The sequence below is a fragment of the Chrysemys picta genome, chromosome 1 (assembly GCF_011386835.1).
Source record: "Chrysemys picta bellii isolate R12L10 chromosome 1, ASM1138683v2, whole genome shotgun sequence".
NCBI lineage: Eukaryota > Metazoa > Chordata > Testudines > Emydidae > Chrysemys > Chrysemys picta.
Window position 1 is genome coordinate 149,671,798 of NC_088791.1, and position 25,688 is coordinate 149,697,485.

Genomic DNA, 25,688 nt, shown 5'->3' on the forward strand with positions numbered 1-25,688 from the left:
CCCTCCCAGAGCCTTAGGCAGGTGGTGGTGGTGGTGGTGGTGGGGGGGGGGGGGTTCTGGGCACCACCAAAATTTCTATAACCCTACCACCCATGCAAGTGGATAAGGGTTGGAGCAGTCAAGGGACAGATAGGGTCCTGGGGGGGCTGTTAGGGTGGGGGGTTCTCAGCAGGGGGCAGTCAGGGGACAAGAAGCAGGGGGGGTTGGGATTCTGAGGGGGGCAGTCAGGGGGTGGGAAGTGGGAGGGCGTGGATGGGGCGGGGCTAAGGCAGGGCTTCCCCCCCTCCTCTTTTTTGATTGTGGAAATATGGTAACCCTACCAAAGATGAACGTGCTGCATTCAAGAAGTTCATTAACAGAGTTGTGCAAAATTATAAAAAGGAACCAAGAAGGATGTAGATGTCGTACTTTATAGAATGCTTGAGTAGCCAACTTTAATTTGTATGATTTTAAAACATGAGTTAAATCTAATAAAATGGTCATGAACGAGTTTTCAGTTTTTACTATGGTGCCATACAGCCCACCTTCACCCTGACGGTCTTACCCCTCATTGGCTCTGACACCCCACTTGTAAATTCAAACACCCCGCCCCCCCATTTCAATTCCTGGGGGAAAACTGGACTGGACCATGAGCGGAACCCGTCTGCGGCGGCGCATCGCTGTCTAGTTTCAGTTTCGTTCTGAGGGGCGCGGGGCGGCGCTGGCTGCACCTCGCTTGAGCGGCGCCATCTGGGTTTGTGCAGCGCGGCGGCCCCGGAGCAGAGTGGAGCGAGCCCGCCGCGCCCCCCGGGCCAGCGCAGCCCGGTCCGGCCCCGCGAGCCGACATGGGCCTCGCCTGCCGCCTCTCCGCGCTCGGGCTGCTGCTGAGCGCCCTGCTGGGTAAGGGCGGCTCCCTCCTCCGTCCCTCCCGCCGCGCCGCCGGGACCGCGCGCGAACCTCCCCGCAGACCCGGGCACCCCGGGGCCCCGACCCGCGGCAGCGCTGCGCAAAGGGGGCTTTGCCCCGGGGTCCGGGCTTCACCGGGGCGGGCAGTGCGAGAGAACTGGAAATGCTGACGCTGGGTCCCGGGGGGTGAGACTGGGAAGCCACAGGCCGAGCCCGCCCCGGCCCCGTTTCTCAGGGGAGTGGGTGGATGGGGTCTTCCTGGAATTGTTTGTTTTAAAACGCCTTTTCTCAGCCAGGAGAAGTTGTTTTCAGGCTGAATCAAAGTGACGGGTAGGGCCAGCTCCCACTGCAATTACAGGGACAGCCGGGCTGCGTCCATTAGAAGGGAGGGTGACAATGGCTTCTTCCTGTTTTGCCTAGCTGCTCCCTATCCGTGCCAGTGTCTTATCTGGTGCCAGTTGTGGGGGGGGAAAAAAAAAAAAGTTGATGGCTCTTGATGCTTGCCAGTCCCACAGAGGCGACACAACTGCGAGCCGAAGTCTGTTCCTCCTTGTGTCTCAGGAGCAAAATGGTTTGCTAAGTTCTCAAACCTGCATTGACTTGACGGGGGCAAACCCAGGCATTACCCCACTAGCTTCACTGGGTCTCAGTGCAGGTGCGTGCCCACATGGAGTCATTTGCAGGATGAAGGCCTAGGTCAGGGGTAGTCAATTATTTTCTGACAGGGTCCAAATTTCTTGGTCAGGGTATAGTCAAGGTCCAGACTCCAGAGAAAGTAATAATAGTTTAACTTCTGAGCCAGGGAAGATAATGGAGCAAGCAATTAAGGTAATCATTTGCAAACACTTGGAAGGTGGTAAGGTGATAGGGAACAGCCAGCATGGATTTGTAAGAACAAATCATGTCAAACCAATCCGATAGCTTTCTTTGATAGGATAACGAGTCTTGTGGATAAGGGAGAATCGGTGGATGTGGTATACCTAGACTTTAGTAAGGCATTTGAGAGGGTCTTGCATGATATTCTTATCAATAAACTAGGCAAATACAACTTACATGGGGCTACTATAAGGTGGGTGCATAACTGGCTGGATAACCATACTCAGAGTGTAGTTATTAATGGTTCCCAATCCTGCTGGAAAGGTATAAAAAGTAGGGTTTTGCAGAGGTCTGTTTCGGGACCGGCTCTGTTTAATATCTTCATCAACGACTTAGATATTGGCATAGAAAGTACGCTTATTAAGTTTGCAGATGATACCAAACTAGGAGGGATTGCAACTGCTTTGGAGGATGGGGTCATAACTCAAAATGATCTGGACAGATTGGAGAAATGGTCTGAGGTAAACAAGATGAAGTTTAATAAAGACAAATGCAAAGTGCTCCACTTAGGAAGGAATAATCAGTTTCACACATACAGAATGGGAAGAGACTGTCTAGGAAGGAGTACGGCAGAAAGGGATCTAGGGGTTATAGTGGACCACAAGCTAAATATGAGTCAACAGTGCGATCCTGTTGCAAAAAAAGCAAACATGATTCTGAGATGCATAACAGGTGTGTTGTGAGCAAGAAACGAGAAGTCATTCTTTCGCTCTACTCTGCGCTGGTTAGGCCTCAACTGGAGTATTATATCCAGTTCTGGGCACTGTATTTCAAGAAAGATGTGGAGAAGTTGGAGAGGGTCCAGAGAAGAGCAACAAGAATGATTAAAGGTCTAGAGAACATGACCTATGAAGGAAGGCTGAAAGAATTGGGTTTGTTTAGTTTGGAAAAGAGAAGACTGAGAGGGGACATGATAGCAGTTTTCAGGTATCTAAAAGGCTGTCAGGAGGAGGAGGGAGAAAACTTGTTCATCTTAGCCTCTAAGGATAGAACAAGAAGCAATGGGCTTAAACTGCAGCAAGGGAGGTTTAGGTTGGACGTTAGGAAAAAGTTCCTAACTGTCAGATTCATAGACTTAAGGTCAGAAGCGACCATTATGGTCATTTAGTCTGACCTCCTGCACAATGCAGGCCACAAAATCTCACCCACCCACTCCTGGAACAAACCCCTAACCTATGTCTGAGTTAAAGTCCTCAAATCGTGGTTTAAAGACCTCAAGGTGCAGAGAATCCTCCAGCAAGTGACCCGTGCCCCATGCTACAGAGGAAGGCGAAAAACCTCCAGGGCCTCTACCAATCTTCCCTGTCGGAAAATTCCTTCCCGACAACAAATATGGCGATCAGTTAAACCCTGAGCATGTGGTCAAGACTCACCAGCCCGCACCCATGAAAGAATTCTCTGTAGTAACTCAGATCCCACCCCATCTAACATCCCATCGGGGTGGTTAAACACTGGAATAAATTGCCTAGGGAGATTGTGGAATCTCCATCTCTGGAGATATTTAAGAGTAGGTTAGATAAATGTCTGTTAGGGATGGTCTAGACAGTATTTGGTCGTGCCATGTGGGCAGGGGACTAGACTTGATGACCTCTCAAGGTCCCTTCCAGTTCTAGAATCTATGAATCAGATTTCAGGGTCTGTTCAAAAGTGTCTGGAGGTCCGGATTTGGCCCATTGTCTGCTGATTGACTACTCCGGCCTAGGTTTCTATCTATTACATCTCTGTAAACCCACTGAGGAAAATGGAATTACACAGATATCGTTAAGGGACTATCTTAGCTCAGAGAATTTTAGGTGCTGGTGATGATGAATGTGGCAGAAAGAATCCAGCTGAGGTTTTGCAGGGCTGACCTTTAGGAGGAAAAAAAAAATTTGACCTGTAAATTGAGCATATTTAATCTGGAATCACTAAGGCCTGGTCTAGACCTAAAATTTAGGTCGACCAGGGCCGGATTTCCAACCAGTAACATTAGGCACATGCCTAGGAATGCCGTTCTAGTGGCACCTTATCTCTATAAAACTGTGTGCAACACAAAGGTCAGCTGTAGGCATCGGGGTGCTGAAGATGCTGTGCCTAGGGGTGGGTAAGGTATAAATCTGGCCCTGTGGTAGACCTAGCTATGTGGCTCAAGGCTGTAAAATATTTCACTCTCTGAGCACAGTAGTTAGGTTGATCTAACTCCTAGTGTAGACATGGCTAGGCGACGGAAAGCTTCCTTCTATATTACCTACATTGATGAGAAAACCCCTTCTGTTGATGTAGGGAGCAATTACACTACAGCACTGCAGCTGTGCTGCTGTAGTGTAGATATACCCTGAGAGACAACAGGACCCCAGGATGTGAATTTTTCAGAGCCAGTTTTCATGACAGAAACACACTTTAAATAATTGCACAGGTTTATAAGCTTTTGGGCTTTTTCCAGCAGAAGAAATACATTGGTGCTGCAGTGCAGCATCAGAAACACGTGGTGATGTCACAGATCTTATGATTAAATGTAGTGATGTCTCATAAATGATCAGTATGAGGTAATGTGGTGGTGTTCATTCACATCCTCCCCTCCCGCAATTGCGTTCGGGACAGTAAAAATAGCCTTTACACAGAGTTGTTGTATACTTTACATTTTGTCTGTAATAACTCTGGGGAAGTGTTGAACTTCCTTGCATTTTGCTGATAGAAATTCTAGACATATTTGGCATTTCTTAATCAGAGTGGGATGAAAATACTGAATGTGACAGAATTATTCCTGGCTGCTTGATACCAGCATTTCCAGGATGGCTCTAGTAAATTCAGGTTGACCCCACAAAATTGGGGGCAGATGGCAACCTTGCATGGTTTCTTTTAGGAACAGGTGAAGGTTTGTTGTGATCATAGTAGCATTGCAGAGGCTGGCAAACTATACTTCATGCATTCTATGGCACTGGCTCATTGACTTTGGTTAGATTTGGTTACTGATAAAATGGTGAATGTTTTGTATTCTGGGTTCTTACTTTTCTTTGAAAAACAAATGATCAGTCACAAGAGTTCTGTCTGGTTTACCTACTTTAAAGTAAGATTTGGAATTTTGGCAGGTGCTTAAATAACTAGTAATATTTCTCATTAAATATCAGGTGACATTTTCCTCCCTCTGCCTGGAGAGATACAAACTTTTGACATAACTCGTCAGGATAAGGAATATATATCGGGTGCCTCTCAGATTTCTACTTGATTAGTGTTAAAGCCTATCTGTACTGCAAATTACCCATTTGAAAAGATTCATAAGCTGATAAAGAAAAGGGATCATTGCTATCAGAACATTTTAAGCTAGTTTGACCAAAATAGATGTTTTGAAACATGAATTCTGATTCATGATATGTATTAATTTAATTATTTAGCATAGGAGACTTGCTTGTGACTTTTTGTGTTTAATTGGGAGTTTCCTGAGTATATAAAATGGGATATAAGAACAAAGTCACCTTTTGTTATGATGTTGTCTTTGCTCTATTACTAACTTTCAAACCATCCCTTGAGATTACCTTCCCTGGGCTCCATATAAGGTCTCTGGAGATAAGCTTCTCTCATTTAATAACCATTGTGGGCTCCTATTCTGCAACTGGAGTATGTGGATGGACCCTTGCACTTGCACCAAATAAAGTCAGTGGTGCTCTGTATGTAGTCAGGAATCCAATTGCAGGGTCGGGATCTTGGTGTCTGTACCCTAGACCTGCTGACTTGATGTTCAGCAGTTTTTTGGGCAGTGATATAAATCTGGGTGTGTGTCAGCATCATATAAATTATATTCCAGTATCATATTGTTTTTAGTTATTCACTCTTTGAAAGATAGCAAATTATCTGAATAAGTATTTATTAATTAAAATAAATTGCAGTGGCACGTACAGGCCAACCAGGACAGGGCCCCATTGTGCTAGATCGTGAAGAAACATATAGCAAATGACGTTCCATGCCCCAAAGAGCTTACATTTTAAAAGAGCACATAACAGGTGGATGAGGTAAATAAGGGGATCAGGGTGGGGGCGACAGGGTAACAAAAATAGTAGGATGGGCACAATTCTTAGCTAATCACAAACTGAAATCACAGCTCACCAGCTGCCACCTCTATGGCCCACCACACCAGAGTATCTAAGTGCCTCCTCCTTTAAACGAATTTAAAGCCACACTATCTCTGCTTTGTCTTCCTGAGTCTGTCTATTTTTGTCCCCTGCTCTTGCCAGTGTTTGCCCAAAATGGCATTGATGATGAAAGTAGCAAGTTGATAGGCAAGGTGAGAACGTTCTAGAAATGCCAAGTACACACAGTAGAAGCACACTGGCATTTCTAGAGCAAATAAGGCCCCGTTCCTGCCACTTGTTCATCTACAGACTGTTGCACACTATCAGAACCCCACTGAATAAATTTTACTCTGCATGGGTGCAGGATCAGGGCTCAAATGAGTATACCAAGAGTGAAATCCTGGCTTTATTGAAGTCTCCCATTGACTTCAACAGGGCCAGAGTTTCATGCCAAGATTACAGAGGAGAAGTAAATAGACATGTTGAAGAAATAATGTTTCCACACACTCACAGTGTGACATGTGGACACATTGGCTGGTGGATTCTCTCTCGAGAGTTAGAAAACTCTTCTCTATTGTTCCTGGACTATTTTACCTGTCTTTACCTGTCTTTTACCTGACATTTAAAACCTTAGTCTTTTCCTAAGATCATTTGAATTTTGCTATATTTTCTCAGTACTTAGGTTGTGGGAGGGAGGGTTTCCTTTTGTTTCTCTTCCAGTTTGGAGAAGAGGAGATGTGAACGTTCTTAAAATCGATGCAGCCTGTATGAAATAGAGAGGTACTTTATTCTGTGTTGATAAGTGGACAGAAGGATAGTGGTGGGCAGCTCTCATGGTAGAGGAAACACACTTTCTTTCCCCACAATTTAAAGGAGACCTGGGGAAAAAAAAGTCTTCTGCCCTCCTTTGCCCTTTTATGCTAGGTAAGGAAAACCTGGTAATTTTTTAAACAAAACGTCCAGGTTTTTTTTTAGTTCCACTTGCTTTTACCTTACAAATATGAGGAACATCTGGTCTTTGATTTTGTTGGATGTTTTCTTGGGTGACTCAGATCTATTGGGAGTTGTTTCAGTTTTTAACTGTAGGGGCAGGAAAATTGACTCTTTATTAAACAGATATTTTCTTCTAACTGAATTAAATAGGTGTTAACAAAACCAAATAGTTTTACATAGTTGAATGAAAATTCCTTTCCCTCTCAATTATTCGGGTTTCATTGCTTCATATCTATGATGAAGTAATCCCATATAACCATCAATTCTCCATTGAGTTCTCCAGGATAAACAGAGCAGACAAGACCTGAATTGTTAATGTAAAAAATGTAGGAAAAAAACAAAAAACCCTAAACAAACACAAACCTTTACAGCCCTTCTTTATAGATTAAAAGATAAGCAAAAAGGGGCATAAATCCTTGTTTCCCCTTTGCTGGATGACAAGGGAGGAAAAAAACCTAATTATTTGGTTAATATGTCTATTGTCAAACTAACCCAGCCTTTCTGGAGTAAGTTGCTCTGGGCCAAATTCTTTTGTGAGCTGCACATATAGATCTTTGGCCCCTCCGGTTCACAGTGTGGCTAAAGCTCTTTGCCACAAAAGCACTGCTTTGGCCACTTGCTACTTTCATTTTGGAGTGAGCAAAGTGAGCCTCCCAGCCTGGGTCGACAGAATCGGGCTATTGGCACGTGTGCTAGTGCTCTAAAATAGCTGTATAGACAGCGTTGGAAGCTGTGGCTTGGGATCTGAAGCCCACTCCCCTCCCTAGACTCTAGAGCCCAAGCTCGAGCCTGAGCCATAGCTTAAAAGAGCTGTCTCTATAGCTACAGGCATGAGCCCCGTTAGCCTGAGTCTGTTAGCCAGTCTGTGAGGCTTGTTCCTGCTTACTCCAAAATGCAGTGTAGACACACAAGATAGCTACTCCCCAGGACCTCATTGCCTATCTGCTTAAATGTTAGCAGCATTGTGGTAGCTGTGCTGGTCCCAGGATAAGACAAGGTGAGTGAGGTAATACTTTTTGTAGGACTGTCTGTTGGTGGAAAGGACAAGATTCTGCGTTTCACAGAGCTCCCTCTAGTGTGGGGGGAGGGAACTATTACATCAATAATTTCTAATTAATTGTGAATGAATAACAAGTAATAAGGTTGTGGTGAGGTGCAGCACCTTACACAGAGTTTTTCTGGGTGGTGAGAGCATGAGGTGGAGTACGCAGGGCTAAAACTCTCCGGTCATAAAGATACAATGTAATAATAATAATAATATAATAAGTGTGAGGGTGTTTAGATCAATCAGGCCTCTGTTAGAACTTTAATAATGGGTGACTTGAAGTGTAGCTTGTTCTAAGGCAAACAAAGGAGATACTAATTTTGGCTTAATTCTGATTAATAGAGTTATCACAGAAAGTAGGTGATGCTGTGGCAATAAGGCTGTGTCCACACTTGCCTTTGTTCCCTAGAATTCCCTGCGGGGCTAGCACTGGGGTAGCACTTCCAGGGATAGCAACAGTGAGAGTGCTAGTGTAGACAAACATTTTAGCCCCTGTGTCATCTAACATTGCTCAAGTGTCTAGACGTCACAGTGGCTAAATGCTGTCAGCTGCCAAGTGCCTTGTCTCACACTGCTAGCGCTGCTGGAGTGAAACCGGTGGTAACAGTGAGAAATGTCAGGGTTAAAAAATCCATAATGTACACGAGACCCAACAGTGGTTATGCCCAGAGAGTAGGCTAGAGCACTGAGCATCAGGAAGGGGATTTTTAAAACGAGGGCAGCTAGAACAACTAGGAAGTAAAGGTGGAGTTAAAGGGCAAAGGCACAAGAGTTAATCTTAAAAAGCGTCCTTTCAAACCTGGAAATCCAGCCTAGTGGAGATGTGAAATGAAAACTAAGAAAATGTTTAAGGAACAAAAAGCCAAAAATATAGAGACTAATAGAAAGTGGCTCAAGCTGCAAAGTTCAGATCTACATCCAAACTGCCCCAGAGTCCTGACTTCAGAGGTCTTGTTTGGGGGTCATTTTAGTAGTGAGCTGCAAAATTTGGATCAGACTGGTCTCTTATTTTGGAGATGGAAATACAGAAGATTTCTGACTTTGTTGTTATGAGTCCTCTTTAATAACCAATCTTTAATTAAAAGAAGAAGCAGCGATGAACATGGAAGGGGGTGGAGGGGACTAAGGAGAGCATAGGGTATCAGGAGACTGAAGGAGGAATGGATGGGAGCATGTAGGAGAATGGCGGGAGGGGTCGTAGGGGGAGGCTGGAGATGCCTGGGTGGTTCAGAAGACGGGGAGACATGGAGGACAGGGAAAAGGAGTCAATTATCTATGTTAAAAACTTAAATTTTTAAAAATGTTCTAGATATAAAATGTTAAGCACGTTGCCTTCTCAATTTGGATAAAAGCTTTCTCTGCCCCTCTCTCCAGTCTCCTCTACCATCCCCTACTCCATATCACCCAAGCACAAATCCCTACCACCACACCCCCTCCACTTCCACTGAAACTGAAATGGTTTGGGCTGGAAAATAGCCCATCATGTAACCGCCAATGTCTTTGCAAGAGATTTAATGAAAAAATAGTTAGTATTCTTATACATTCCTAATTTTAATATTTTTTTAAAAAAGCAACCTTTATTTTCTGTGCTCTCTTTTAAATTAATTTTGCGGTTTACCAGCTCCTGGTTGAAGGCTGCTATGGGGACAATGCTCTGCTGACATTTATGGCATTAAAAAAATGCTGATAAAAATAGTATTCTACAGAAATTGTCCTAAAACTGCAGTGTCAGCAGGAACTTTTTCTCCTTATTTGTTAGTAAGGCATTTAGCACACTTTGGGCAGTGAGACCCCGAGCTGACAAATTTTGGCAGGTAGATCTCTGTGTGCATGGAGCCCCTTATTACCAAGGCATACCTCCCCACCACCCAACCACCTCCTGTGGACTTGCTAAGCATAAAAGCCCAGTTTTTGTATCTCGTAAGGTTTGCAGAGCAGGAATCCTCATCCGATTGCCTTTATACACCAATCCAATTTAAACTTTTGGTACTCATTAAAATAAACAGGGAAATTCACAATAAAATTGCTGGGTTTTTCTAAAGACCTGAAGAGGAGCTCTGAGTAAGCTCAAAAGCGTGTTTCTCTCACCAACAGAAGTTGTTCCAATAAAAGTATCTCACCCACCTTGTTTTGTTTTTTTTAAGTTAAAGCCAAAAGTGTGTTTCAATGGTGTCTAGATAACATTCCCCCCAAAATTATACATCAGAAAAAAAATTAATCTATGTGTGTGTGTGTGTGTGTGTGTGTAAAAAAAACGGCACACCACCACACACATTAGAATAGCAGTTTTCAAACTTTTTGAGCTGAGCCCCTGTCTTTGAGTTACAATTTTGGTTGTGTCCCCCCACCGCCCAACCCAGACAAAAATGGTGGCTTCAGTGGAGGTTGAGACTGACCCACAGGCTAGGTGGCCTGCTGAGGTGAGTCAGTGGTGGAGGTGGTGCTCCCTCCCTGAGCCCTGCCATGTGGGGCTGGCCCAAGCTGCCTGGTGTCACCACTCCCCTCCTCCCACCCTGAATGTTCTTCTGTGTCCTGCTAGGGGGTGCACCCCACTGTTTGAAAATCTCTGCATTAGAAGGTCTATAAAAAGAGTTAGTGGCTTCATTTCATCTGTAATAGAGAAGTTGACCAGGATGGAAAATTTCTACTGATGTATAAACAAATAGAGATGGGCGGTTGTTCTTCTGTGGAAAATGTTGAAATACTTGATGTCATGTACTGCATTTTAGTAGATCAGTCATTTCTAAAGGGATTTTCTGCAACATCTCCGTATTATATGTTGTTTGTCTTTGGAAAGGGGGCTGGCAGGAGTGAGTGGCAGGTCTTAGCCCCTCTCCCTTTAGGGATGAAAGAGGCAGTGGGAGGTGGGGGGCAGAAGTGGGAGATCTCTGAGGGTGAATAGAGATTTCCCAGTTAGTATCAGTGCTTCTGTATCCTGGGAAATTTCCCAGAATCTGGGAATTTTTGAGTAAAATGTTTTGAATGAAAATTCCCAATTTCCCAAGTTGAAACATTTTACTCACAAATTCCCAGGTTTGGGGAAATTTCCCAGGATATAGAAGCACTGTAAAAAAACGTTGGGAATTTTTCACCAGATTTGGGAAATTTTTAGCGCTAGGTTGGAAAAAGTTGGCATCACGATATAGAAGCACTGGTAGGATGCCATCTTCCCCAGCTTGGTCCTGTTGCTAATTCAGCCGTTGGCAGGAAAGGTTTGGAGCCTCAGACACTCCCTCTGTCCCTCCCCATTCAGATTCCCCTGTCTGGTGAGTCTTCCTTTCACCAGCAAAGGAGGAGAAGGAGCTGTGAGGAGAGCTGAGCTCCTGCAAGCCAAGGAAAGGCCATGGAGAGAAACTGTCTCTCTGCTTTTAGTCCCTCCCTTCCCCCTGCTCCCATTCTCCCCCTTTACTTTAATGGGTCTCAAGGAGGAGAAGGAAGTTACGTGGCAGGGATGGACTCTGGACAAAAGGAGAGCTGGCAAATACAATTTACTGAGCTTTTCCCTACCCTTTGTCTGTATTGTCTGCTTAATCATAAACTCTTCAGGGCCGTGAGCGTCTACTACTCTGTGGGCATGTCTACACTACAAACTTAGGTTGACATACAGCCACCACAGTAATGACTGTAGTTTTTCATGTCCACTCTATCCCCCTTCTGTTGGTGGTGCGTGTCCTCATCAGGAGCACTTGCACTGATTTGTGGGTGAGCGTGGGTGGCTGAGAGCTTGGGCTCTCAGCTCCCCCAGCAGCTGGACTCCAGGTGGTTAGCTTCACGGCAAGCTGAGAGCCTAGGTGGTAGCCGGGCACTCAACTGGAGCCCCCATCCACCCTGGGTGACAGCCCGAACTGTGAGCTTGGCACAGGGTTCACAGCACAGCGTTTACCAGCCTTTCTTGTCAATTTCACAGCTCCAGCTGTGAGCCCCCTGCTGAAGAGGGGAGCTATGAAATTGACAAGAATGACAGCCAACAGTGGATGCAAGTAATGCAGTGTCTACACAGACGCTGTGTTGCCCTGACTGCACCTCATGGAGGTGGAGTTATTATGTCGGTGTAGTAGAGCACTTACATGGGCAGGAGCAAGGCTGTAGTGTGTTCACTGCCATAATTAGGCTGATGTAAGATGCCTTGGTTGAATGACCATTTTGACTCAATGGGCAGCATTGGTCCTTGAAAACAAATAGGATGTGACAACCGTATGAAGGGGATGGAGAAAAATATGGGAAATGTTATAATGGCATGGGATTAAGCAATGGCATATACTCTACCTGAGCTCTGTGTTCAGAGTTTGTCACCTCATCTTAAAAAGGCCTTAGGGGCAGGGTGGATTTGATTGAATTAGGAAGACTCAATTTAATCATGGATTTCTACATAAAAGTGCATTCTTGTTGGTTGTTATAACCTTAATACATATTCTTCACAACTCCGAGATAGATGTAGGTTTCATTTTTAGAAGGTACACACTATACATTTTTAAACAGTGATTTATTTTGAAAACTTTTCAGATGAGTTTTACAGCTATATCAGAAAATGAATGATTGATTGGTTATTTCATTTACCTAAGGTAATTGAAGCAGATATTTATGAAGTCAATGGGAGGTGAACTATCTCCAATTCAACAGGTTAATTGTTAATATTTGGAGGATTTTCTTGCCATGCTGTATTAGGAGGAAAACATCACCAGACAGACATTTAAATTGTTTTATTTAACTAAAACAACAACCTTATATATTCTGGATTTTTTTCTTCAACAGCAAACATATCCTATTTTAACAAAACAAGCATATGAATTTTTGAATTCAGTTAAACATTCACGTTTTTTGAAATCAGGTTTGTTTTTATTAAAATTGTTTTTAACTAATATAGTTAAATGAAATTAAAAAAAAAATTTAAATCAATTATGTCAGCCAGGTCAACATGAGAAACTTAAAATATTGGCTTCTGCAGCTAACTCAGTCGTCTTCACCTTCATTTTCCTGTTTGTTCATAATCTGGAAAAGAAAAACAAGCTTTCCTGCTTTTTCAGGTCCCAAACAATTTCTACATTTGGAATGAATTAGTCCAAAGGAAGAAAATATTCTTTTTACACTGTCAGAAGAAGCTACTGCTGTTAAAAGTGAGATTATCACTTCAACAGTTTCTGAATCCAAGTGCTTAAGTAACATCCACCAGTTCACTGGTGTGACTTTCTTTAAAACGTCATCAGCAAACATCTATTTCTTGAATGGTTCACCCTTGGCTCTGAAGTTTATTATTATGGAGGGATGATTGCTGGATGTCCATGTCATAGCCAACTCCTCTTCTTCAGCAGTTAAGGTTTGACCCTGGTACTGAGTATTGAGAATATTTGTAAGAAAATGAGCTGGAGATAGTGCTTGTCCCATTCATTTTTTTTTAATGTTTGTAATTTAACTCTGTCATTGCATATTTCTCTTTTTAAGATCTCACTCAGTTCCTTCCAAATTTCAACAGCGTCGGCAATAAAACAGATATTTCCCTGCATTTTGTTCAAGGCTACAGAAATAGGCTTCAGGGTACTCAGCATGTGTTCAACATTTCTCTTAAGCCCAATGTTGAGAACGTTGGCTGTGACAGTGCCATCTATTTTTTCACAATTTTGTTCACAAACTGTCATCAGATTAGGCCAGTTCTTGATATAGTGCTCAAAACAGTCCACTACTGAGTTCCATCGCACGTCTTGTGGGAGAGTTAGCTTGGTTCCTCCCACTTTTTTCAGGGCAGCTGCTGCAAAGTGGTTGTTACGGAAGAATTTTGCAATTTCAACAAGATTAGCCTTTATTTCTGAAACACTGAAGTCTTTGGCTAGGAGGTGCATCAAATGAGCACTCCAAACGTATGTTGTTAGCTTGGGACTCTCTTCTAAATAATTTCTTCTCATCTTGGATACATTTGCCGTATTGTCTGTGACCAAGCTGCATACTAGACATTTGAAATTTTTTTCAGTTTGTTATAGCTGTTGTTGCTACTACTTCTTGTAAGTATTCTGTTGTGTGTGCATTTCCTGGTGTATCAATTGTTTCTGTAAGGAAGACATTCCCTTCTTCTGTTGCCACACAAGCACATACAACAGGATCATTGTGGACATTGCTCCACCCATCAAGACTCAGGTTAACAATTTTACCCTCTAGACCTTTTGCACACTGCTCAATTTCTCTTTCAGACACTTTATCCAGCAATTTGCCTGTGACATCTGCTCTGTTGGGTGGACTGTATCGTGGTCTTAATGACTAAACCATGTTAATGAAGTGGGGGTTCTCAATCATATGGAAAGGAGAGTTTGTTGCATAAACAAACTGGGCAGTTTTTTCATCAATTACCTCTTTTTGTATTCTGCTGGTTCTTATCACAAATTTATCTATGGTTGTTTCTGGATGATAGACTTTTTTTTTCTTTTTGCTACAGGTGATCTCTGTGTCTGTGTGACATACATGATGTGACTGAAACACTATAATTGGCAGATAACTCTGAAACTATAGAAAATGATGGTGATCTTGAAGGTGGATAGTCTTCAGAATCCTGTATGTTGAGGATGGATTCTTCTAAACAAAATAAGTCAATGCAGCTATTTAATTATTATTACCATAGTGTTCATTTCGTATTACTCATTGCATTCACTGATACTCAGTACTACTTTAAAGATGAAATTGTAAAAGGAAGATCTGCCTATTTCAGCTATTTATTTTTTTTATCACAACTGCATATAAAATGATAGGACCATACAGTAACAGCTATATTTTTTTGCTAAAACATGAGAATTCAAGAATAGTCCAGAAGGAAGACAGGCAGTCTTTAAGAAAGAAGTATGAAATAAAAAAAGTTTACCAACCTGAAGATCCTGCATGTTCAGACATGTTCCTTTCATCATCTTCAGCGCAGCTTCCTCCTGAGAAGGAACACTTCTCAAGATGATGTTTCATTTGGGCAGCCAGGCCTTGCATTCCTTTGTTGCACCGTTTGCATTTTGCACGCATGCCTGTCTTACCCACAGGTAGAGGAACTTCATTAAAATATTCCCAAACTGGGTCTCTTTTACGGCCTGCTGCCATTGTAGGTTTTCCCTTCTAGTGAGAGAATGGTGTGGTTGACCTCAAATCAATGATGGCTACACTCAGAAAGACCTCAAGACTTCTGGAATATGCTGCTCAAACAGTTTGACTTTTGTTTCTACTCCCTCCCTTCTCACATTTATCTCCAGACTTCTTCTCCTTGTCCAGATCTATTCTGCCCCCAACAATCTTCTATTCATCGAACTTTTTGAAACTTTGCACTTTTAGAGTGAGGTAAGGGATTGACTGTGTACACAAATTTGCATAGGAACAATAGGGTTGAGGTCTGTTATTTCTCACCTCTATATATTATTTATTTATGAATTAAAATTTTTTTTGTTTTGCTGTTAACAAGCATATTATTTCCGGAGACACAAATCCACAGTTTGAGAACTGCAAAACAAAACATCTCTGATGGTATCTTCTAGACTGAGCACTGAGTCCCATTGGGTAGATAGAAAGATTAACCTAAACAATCTATACAGAAGCCCCTGGAACCCCATAAGATTGTGTCCCTAATCCATGAACTATTGGAACTCATTTACAAAACTTTTATTAAGCATTACATGTATATATTGTCTCATACTATAGAATTAGAATTTATAATCCCTATTCCATGATGAGATATCTTTGAGCTATAATCTTAAGTGAATCCACATGTTCCATAGAATCTCTATGGATAGAAATTTCATGCTGTAATAAGAATATAACATTAGGGGTCTATTATAGACCACCTGACCAGGACAGTGATAGTGATGATGAAATGCTAAGGGAAATTAGAGAGGCTATCAAAATTAAGAACCCAATAATAGTGGGGGATTTCAGTTATCCCCATATCTACTGGGAACATTTCACTTCAGGACGAAATGCAGAGAGAAAATTTCTCGATACTTTAAATGCTGCTTCATGGACAGCTGGTACGGGAACCCACAAGGGGAGAGGCAACTCTAGATTTAGTCCTGAGTGGAGCGCAGGAGCTGGTCCAAGAGGTAACTATAACAGGACTGCTTGGAAATAGTGACCATAATACAATAGCATTCAACATCCCTGTGGTGGGAAGAACATCTCAACAGCCCAACACTGTGGCATTTAATTTCAAAAGGGGGAACTATGCAAAAATGAGGGGGTTAGTTAAACAGAAGTTAAAAAGTAAAGTGAAATCCCTGCAAGCTGCATGGGCGCTTTTTAAAGACACCATAATAGAGGCCCAACTTCAATGTATACCCCAAATTAAGAAACACCGTAAAAGAACTAAAAAAGAGCCACCATGGCTTAACAACCATGTAAAAGAAGCAGTGAGAGATAAAAAGACTTCCTTTAAAAAGTGGAAGTCAAATCCTAGTGAGGCAAATAGAAAGGAGCATAAACGCTGCCAGATTAAGTGCAAGAATGTAGTAAGAAAAGCCAAAGAGGAGTTTGAAGAACGGCTAGCTAAAAACTCCAAAGGTAAATAACAAAATGTTTTTTAAGTATATCAGAAGCAGGAAGCCTGTTAAACAACCAGTGGGGCCCCTTGATGATCGAGATACAAAAGGAGCGCTTAAAGATGATAAAGTCATTGCGGAGAAACTAAATGGATTCTTTGCTTCAGTCTTCACGGCTGAGTATGTTAGGGAGATTCCCAAACCTGAGCCGGCTTTTGTAGGTGACAAATCTGAGGAACTGTCACAGATTGAAGTGTCACTAGAGGAGGTTTTGGAATTAATTGATAAACTTAACATTAACAAGTCACCGGGACCAGATGGCATTCACCCAAGAGTTCTGAAAGAACTCAAATGTGAAGTTGTGGAACTATTAACTAAGGTTTGTAACCTGTCCTTTAAATCGGCTTCTGTACCCAATGACTGGAAGTTAGCTAATGTAATGCCAATATTTAAAAAGGGCTCTAGAGGTGATCCCGGCAATTACAGACCAGTAAGTCTAACGTCGGTACCGGGCAAATTAGTCGAAACAATAGTTAAGAATAAAATTGTCAGACACATAGAAAAACATAAACTGTTGAGCAATAGTCAACATGGTTTCTGTAAATGGAAATCGTGTTTTACTAATCTATTAGAGTTCTTTGAAGGGGTCAACAAACGTGGACAAGGGGGATCCAGTGGACATAGTGTACTTAGATTTCCAGAAAGCCTTTTACAAGGTCCCTCACCAAAGGCTCTTACGTAAATTAAGTTGTCAAGGGATAAAAGGGAAGGTCCTTTCATGGATTGAGAACTGGTTAAAAGACCGGGAACAAAGGGTAGGAATTAATGGTAAATTCTCAGAATGGAGAGGGTAACTAGTGGTGTTCCCCAAGGGTCAGTCCTCGGACCAATCCTATTCAACTTATTTATAAATGATCTGGAGAAAGGGGTAAACAGTGAGGTGGCAAAGTTTGCAGATGATACTAAACTGCTCAAGATAGTTAAGACCAAAGCAGACTGTGATGAACTTCAAAAAGATCTCACAAAACGGAGTGATTGGGCAACAAAATGGCAAATGAAATTTAATGTGGATAAATGTAAAGTAATGCACATTGGAAAAAATAACCCCAACTATACATACAATATGATGGGGGCTAATTTAGCTACAACTAATCAGGAAAGATCTTGGAGTCATCGTGGATAGTTCTCTGAAGATGTCCGTGCAGTGTGCAGAGGCGGTCAAAAAAGCAAACAGGATGTTAGGGATCATTAAAAAGGGATAGAGAATAAGACTGAGAATATATTATTGCCCTTATATAGATCGATGGTACGCCCACCTCTTGAACACTGCATACAGATGTGGTCTCCTCATCTCAAAAAAGATATACTGGCACTAGAAAACGTTCAGAAAAGGGCAACTAAAATGATTAGGGGTTTGGAACGGGTCCCATATGAGGAGAGATTAAAGAGGCTACGACTCTTCAGCTTGGAAAAGAGGAGACTAAGGGGGATATGATAGAGGTATATAAAATCATGAGTGATGTGGAGAAAGTGGATAAGGAAAAGTTATTTACTTATTCCCATAATACAAGAACTAGGGGTCACCAAATGAAATTAATAGGCAGCAGGTTTAAAACAAATACAAGGAAGTTCTTCCTCACCCAGCGCACAGTCAACTTGTGGAACTTCTTACGTGAGGAGGTTGTGAAGGCTAGGACTATAACAGCGTTTAAAAGAGAACTGGATAAATTCATTGTGATTAAGTCCATTAATGGCTATTAGCCAGGATGGGTAAGGAATAGTGTCCCTAGCCTCTGTTTGTCAGAGGATGGAGATGGATGGCAGGAGAGAGGTCACTTGATCATTGCCAGTTGGTCCACTCCCTCTGGGGCACCTGGCATTGACCACTGTCAATAGACAGGGTACTGGGCTAGATGGACCTTTAGTCTGACCCGGTACGGCCGTTCTTATGTTCTTATAATGTTTCTTAATTACAACTATCTTTAGTTAGATTTTTTTCTTTTAAAAGCATTTTATCAAAAAAATCCGATTTAAATGAAAAAAATAATTGATTTTTATCCACCCTGCATAGGGGAAATATGAGGCATAGAGAAGGGAAACAGAAATGCACAGGGAAACCAACTACCGGAACCACAATTGTCTGCCAGAACTGAGCATTGAGAGGGTCCTCTCCAGGCTGTCTCCCATTCCTTGCCTTTCACAGTAGCCAGCCCATGGGACATGGCATGGAAAGGGCTTGTGGAGTTTTGGCAGTAATGCCATGGGCAGAAGGGGTGGGGGGAGCTGGGAGTATGCTACGCTTAAAGACATTGTCCTCTGCAGAATTCTAAGATTCTGAGTCACTTGTTCTAACCATAATCACAGTTAAAGGGGAAACTTCCCCGTTGTGCACTGGGAGTCTTAAATAAATGTTATTTGGTTGCAATAGATCCTCATTTAGATCTTGAAGTCAACAACAAAACTCTTGTTGACTACAGTGGAGCAGGATCAAGTCCTTGATGCACACAGGACTTGAATGTAGTATCAACATTTATATAGACATATGCTATTGTGGTACTCCTGTGACCCTAGTAGTCAGTGCTACTGTCACAGGTGGGGAAGAGGAAGAGGTAAACATGTAGCTATTGCTGAGGCAAATATTTTTTGTTTTCTCAGTTTGTTGTTTTTGTAACTGTTTTATTTATTGTTATATTTGCCCCCGAGGTCACATTGGGAACAATTTAAATACATTTAAGATGCCTCTAAATGGGGTGAGAGGAGGAGAGTAGCAGGAAGCTGGATGCACACCCTGATCCTGCAAACACTTCTCCATGTGGGCTCAGTGGGACTACTTGTGTGTGTAAAGTTAAAACCTGTACGTGGGAGAAGGCGGCATGCCTCCAGTCAGAATTGTCCTGTCCATAGGACAGATTGGAGCAACTGCCCCGGGCCCCATGCTTTGGGGGCCCCCATGCTTTGGGACATGGGGTCCAGGGTGGCCTGGGGGAGGCTAGCGGGGGCCTTGTGCCAGCAGCAGTGAATAACTCGGCTCCAGCCTGTACCGCTCTGCCCTGCCCCGTTGGCGTTGCTTGCGGGAGGGGGCGGAAGCCAGAAAGAGGTGGAGCAGGGGTTTGGGGGAAGGAGTGGAATGGGGGCAGAGCATGGGTGGAAAGGGGCGGGGGCAGGAGTGGAGTGGGGGCAGGACCTTGGCACCGGGGGGGGGGGGGGGTTGTCACAGGCCCTGCACACTCCTAGGGACAGCCCTGCCTCCAGTAGCCTTCCCTCCTGCCCCTCCTTGAACCTGCTCTAGCCACGTGGCTAGGAGTGACTGTCACTAGCTGTCTTACCAAACTCTGCTATAGAATCGGTTTTGTAACCACTGCCATCTCATCTTCATTTTGTTACAATGGTGAACAAGGTAGGTTTTTGTGTCTCTTTTGTAACACTTCAGCAACATATGGGGAAAATCTCCCATCCTCTCTCTTTCAGCCTTGTTTTAATTCAAACATGTTCCAGGATTCTTTGTTTTTAGTATTTAAATAGAATTATAGGCAGGTTTGAGAGCATCATCAATTACTAAGGTTGCCACACATTTCCCTTATAAGATCCTGTTTTCAGTTGCTTGAAACTCGGCCAAACTTTAAGAATTCAGGAATGCCACATTACCTCATGGGTGTCTGCTTCAGGCTGAAAAATTTTGGAAGATTTTAGCCAAAATGGTTCAGATGTTTCTGAGAAGAAGGCTGGCGGGGGAGAATGCATTGTTTTGCCCATATTAAATTCTGGTGACCTTTTCTTTGAACAGTGCTGGTGCCCCATGCTTTTGGAGCAGGGACTTGAAATTTGGCAGGGGAGAGGGGGGCCTTTGTGTCAGGGATGTGCTTTTTACATCCTTGTGAAAATCAGCTTGAATTTGGCCAAGTTATAAGCCTTTGGGGGAAAAAAATCACAATTCATACATGCTCAGTACGAACTTGGTAGAGCTTTGCAACTAAAAACTCTGAAAATTCCATCCATGCTGAGCATGCTTCAGCCAGGGGCTGAGCAGGACTTTCCTTGCAATTGCTGCTGTGTACTTGGGCCAGAACAGGCCAGATCTAGGTACTGGAATTGAGAGCAGGGGTCCCTTCTGTGCTCTCAATGCTCCCTTGTTGGCACCCAGGAAGCATGGAGGAGTAAGATGCCTGATTTGAGTGTAGAAGGGTGAAGAGCTGAACTGCATGTCTGTCTTTAGAAGAGTAGATTGGGACAAGAAGCTCAGGGGACTGAAGGCTGGCTGCGGAGGAGACTGGGAGTTGGGGAGGAAAATGGAGACCGTCTTGTAATGCACCTTCACAAGGAGGCTGAATTAAGGTGGCCTGGGCAACCTTAATTTGAGGACTTCCTAACTTTTGTGTGCTTGACTTTGCAGTCTTAATGTTCTTTTACCATCGTTTGTGTGTGTAATATGATATATAAAATGGATACAGAATGACTCGAACAATAGTTTAGATAACTGTGACTGATTAAATGTATTTTCTTTTTTGGCATAGTATGCACCTGCTCGCAAGATCATGAGTCTGTGTTTGCCATTGTGGGAGAAGATTTTACTTTTTCACCAAAAGTAAACGGAACTATAAGAGAAATTACCTGGATGAAAAACAAAGATAAAGCGGCTGAATGGGAACATGATACTAAGTCACCTGTGTATTATTATAGCTTAGCAGAAAGAGGAGTGCTTGAGACATCGTCTGGCAATTTGACCATCAAAAAGTTAAACATTGGTGATACTGCAGGGTATGAAGCACAAGTTCTGCCTGTTGGCGTTGACCAGCTCCAATACACAAAATTTTTACTTGCCGTATTGGGTAAGTAGTGGATAAGCAGCAAAAACAACTTGCAACTGTTAATTTTTCACTTTTTAAGGTGACAACTGCAAACTATCACAATGTGAAGGAAAGATAAGAATAGTAAGAGGCCAATGTGGCTTCAGCAGGAGCTCTTTAATTACCTGAAAATCAAAAAAAAGAATCCTACAAGAAGAGGATATTTTGACAAACTGCTAAGGAGGAGTAGGAAAGAATAGCATAAGCACGGAGGGACAAAATTAGAAAGGCTAAGAGACAAAATGAATTATACTAGCAAGGGCTAGTATAAAAGGCAATAAGAGGTTCTTGAAATACCCTTTTGTTCGTCTTTCTCTTGCTCCTGATGTAGGTCCCCTTATTCTTGGGGGAATTCTGCACCAAAAAATTAAATTCTTCATATTTTAATTGTCCTAATAACAAAATATAATCACGCCAGTTTCAATTATTTTGGTAATTTTATTTCAAGATACCTGTCTGCAAGTGTGTTTGTAACAATATAGACAACAAAAAAGATTCAAATGTTTTTTGACAAATAGATTCCTTACTAAGCATATTAAATATATTATTACTCAAAGTTCTGTATTAAACTACATTATATAAACTTATTTCCCTCACCCCTCAGAAGCAGTGTAAGGCTTGGGGGAGTCAGGTCTGACAGAGGAGTTGAGGGAGAGGGAAGCAATTGCTGGGAAGGAGCCTGGGTATGAACTTGGTCACTGGGTGTGAGTGGGAGAAGTATGGAACATGGTTCTTTTTTCGGTGTCTGTGTGTGTGTGTGTGTGGGGGGAATTGTTAGGGAGCCTCTCCCATACAGACCCTGGCTGACCCCTAACCACTCTCATATCTGCCCCCGTCCCCATGCGTCCTTGCACCTTCCTGTTTCCCTGCACCTGCACTCAGCCACCGTCCTTCCCCCATGTGGCCCTGGACCCCCTACCCCTGTGGCCCTGTTGCCCCCACTTGCCCTTCTGAACCCCAGTCTGTGACCCTTCAGTAACTCCTTATGCCCCACGCTGTCTGTCCCTCCCATCCTATGCCTCCTGACCTGGCCCATGGCCCCTACTCTCTGGCAGAATGTATTTTCCGCAGAGAAAAAAAAATTCTGCATGGGAGATGAATTCTGCACATGTGCAGTAATACAGAATTCCCCCAGGAGTAATCCTCTATTTAGCACAGAAAGAGAGCTAATAATTAATGACATCAAAAAGGCCAAGGTGTTTAATGCCTATTTTGCTTCAGTCTTCGCTAAAAAGGTTGATGGTGACCAGATACTCAACACAATTATCTATAGTATCTCTATAGAGCGAAATTTCATGCTTGAACAATAAGTGTATAGCAGTAGGAATATGCTACCAACCACCTGACCAGGATGTGATGGTGATTGTGAAATGTTCTGGGGATTAGAGAGGCTAAGAATGCAGGAAACGCAATAATAATGGGGGATTTCAGCTATACTCATATTGACTGCTACATGTCCTCTCAGGAGGGGATGCAGAGAGAAAGTTTGCTAGACACACTAAATGACTGTTTCTTGGGGCAGCTTGTTCTGGAACCCACAAAGGAAGAGACAATTCTTCATTTAATCCTAACTGGAACACAGGCTTTGACCCAAGAGGTGAATATAGCTGAAGTCCTCAGTAATAATGAGCATAATGTACTTAAATCTAACATCCTTGTAGGGGAGGAAATACCAAAGAAACTGACTAGAATGGCATTACAAAAGGAGAACTGCACAAAAATGAGGAAGCTAGTTAAAAGGAAATTAAAAAGAAAAGTCACAAGGCATGAAATGCCTGCAAACTGCTTGGAGACTATTTAAAAGCACCCTAAGAGCGGTTCAAACTAAATGTATACCCCAAATAAAAAAAACTGTAAGAGGACCAAAAATGTCTCTATGGTTTAACAGAGTAAAAGAGGCAGTTAGAGGCAAAAACGCATTCTTTAAGAATTGGAAGTCAAATCCTAGTGAGGAAAATAGAAAGTATTAATAAACTCTGGCAAGTCAAAGTGTAATAAGGCAGGTGTAGAAAGAATTAAGAATAACTAGCTAAAGAGACAAACTCAGAGCAAAAAATTTAAGTATCTCAGAAGCCTGCCAAACAGTCAGTGGGGCCACTGGACAATCGAGGTGCTAAAGGAGCATTTTGATGAAGACAAGGCCATTGCAGAGAAGCTAAATGAATTCTTTGCCTCCGTATTCACTGTGGAGGATGAGAGGGAGATTCCCACACAAGCCATTCTTTTAAGGTGACAAATCTGAGGAACTGTTCTATTGACACCTCAATCTGGAGGTGGTTTTGGAACAAACTGATAAATTAAACCATAGTAAGTTACCAGGACCAAATGGTACTCACCTGTCATGGAATGCATCATTTACTACCGGACTGGCACTTCCTCCAGGTTTCTCTGGAGATTAGCTTGAGGAATTGCTTTCACTTTTGGTCACACCTCTCCCCAGCACCAGTGACAGGGTGTCTCAGTCAAGACTGCCTGATTATGAAACTTGACCCACTTGATACAAAGGTAATAAGTAACTTTTCTGGGCCCAGCAGCCAGCAACTTGAAACAGATTATTTTTTGCAACAAAAATTGTGACAGAGCTATAGATAAGAGACAGATGGGAAAATGAGAAATGTAAAGCTCAAAATTCCAGTGGAGCAGATTTGTACGAATTTTTTTTTAAACTGCCAAGAAATCTGTTTCTGTGATTGCTGATTTCTCACTTGCTCCATTTGTGCAGTCTGCAACTAGGACATCCTCACAACAGCAACTGGCAGAATTTTGAGCACCACTGGTCATAAAGTGCTCCCACCCTGGTTTCTTTATGGTAGCTGTCTAGAAAGTGATGGAACTGCCATTGGTTGTTTTTGTTTGTTTGTTTGTTTTGTTTTAAAGTCCTGAGTGATCTTGACTCTGACTATATTCAAGATCACTTCCTTGAGGCATCTACTGATGGGTATTTGCACTCACATACACAACCTGATTTTTTTCAGTGCCACTATTGTGACTTGGGTTGGTGGTGATCACACCTTTGTTATTGTAGTGAATCTTTACACTGGACAAGAGACAAACTGAGCTAGTTTGTGATCTCAGATACACAGGTGAAAATCTGTAGCAACTAAGCAGAAGGGAATTGCTCTGTATTTACAGTGATGTGACTGAGACAGAAATTGGCCTGATTTAATAAATAAATCATACACACATGTTCATCGGGTCCACTTGAACTAAAGAAAAGCTTTTCTAGATGCTAATAGCAGTCAATCCCTTATCCTTTTTGTGGACCCAGTCACTAGCGGGCGGCAGCAACAGCACCCACGCACTTTTGTACCTACTGTTCTCAGCTGCATGCTTAAAATGGTGGGTGCCACATTTTGCATCTGATGGTGCTGCTCCAGCATTTAAAAAAAAAAAAAAGCTTATAAAAATAGTATTCGATCATTAGCATCTGAGAACTGCAGAGTCAGCAGCAGCGTTTTCTCCTTATTGGTTAGTAAAATACTTAGCATGCTTTGGGCCTGGAGGCCCATATCCTACAAGTTCCGTGTAGGTGGTTCTCTGTAGCTTTGCAAAACTCATTGACTTTAGTGTCTGCTGTGCAGATGCAGGGGTCCACCTCCAAGGATCAACTTACAGAATTGAGGCAGTAGAGGTAATAATTTATAATAATAGTAATTTCTATTGTAAGATGTCTTGGACCTATGCTGTATACCATTACTATAGAATGTTGTTGTACCTTTTCACAAGGGAAAGCAGCACCATAGGGCAGAGAAGCAGAGTCTCACCTTAGGCCTTTAAAGAGTGGAGGGTTGATCCATCAAGGCCTCCCTACAAAAGAATTCCCATGGAAATAATTGGGAATGCTGCATAGTACAGGAGGCTGCACTTTCCACAGGTTGGAAACACTTGTAGGATTGGTCCTATTGTGAAGTAAAAAATAGCAACATCTGCACTTGAACCTGCTACTTTGAAAGCTGGTGTCCTGTTAAAAGAGCTGTGCCCCCAATATAGTCTAAACACTTAAGTTTGTTGTGTGTGTTACAGAACTGTAAGTATTGTTATTGCTGCTTCGTGACTGAACCAAATATCCCCTATGCAGCTGGATTATGTTTTAAACTTTACACCCACAAACAGCTAGGAAAAGTGCTCTTGAAATGCAAAACAATGTGAAGTCAAACTAATGTAGATTTTTTTTTTTCCCCCATCCAGATCCTCCTCCACCATCAGTATTAAATTGCAACATCACTAATGGTCAGATTAGAATATCATGTGAGATACAGTTCTCAAAGGCTGTGCGCTACAGTTGGTATCGGGATGACAGAAAAATTGACGCTAATAGTCCTGTTCTCGAACTTAAAGGAAATGTCAACCCTTCAGAGAAAGTTTTGTGTGTCAGAGAAGTCTCCAAAACAAAAATCAACAACTCAATCTCTCTGAGCACATGTATCCCAGAAAGTAAGTATGTGGGTAAAAAGGTGTATGTAACGTGAGAGGGGACCAGGGACCGAGCTGGGAAATGGGATGTTAATTC

The 25,688-nt window shown here is 42.6% G+C and overlaps 1 protein-coding gene across 11 annotated transcripts in view; it reads left to right on the top strand.

Moving 5' to 3' along the window:
- Positions 1-618: 618 nt before the first annotated feature.
- CD58 (CD58 molecule) overlaps positions 619-25,688 on the top strand; it is an 83,057-nt gene continuing 57,987 nt past the window's right edge. For 5 of the 11 annotated variants that reach the window (XM_065572803.1, XM_065572809.1, XM_065572817.1 and 2 more), the window contains exons 1-3: positions 620-879; positions 20,846-21,160; positions 25,367-25,612. In XM_065572803.1, the coding sequence (XP_065428875.1) occupies positions 825-879; positions 20,846-21,160; positions 25,367-25,612 (616 nt within the window). In that variant the 5' untranslated portion in view covers positions 620-824. Of the gene's footprint in view, positions 880-14,266; positions 14,383-14,428; positions 15,145-20,845; positions 21,161-25,366; positions 25,613-25,688 lie in introns of those variants that run through there. The other 6 variants (XM_065572820.1, XM_065572838.1, XM_065572834.1 and 3 more) reach the window with 5 other exon arrangements.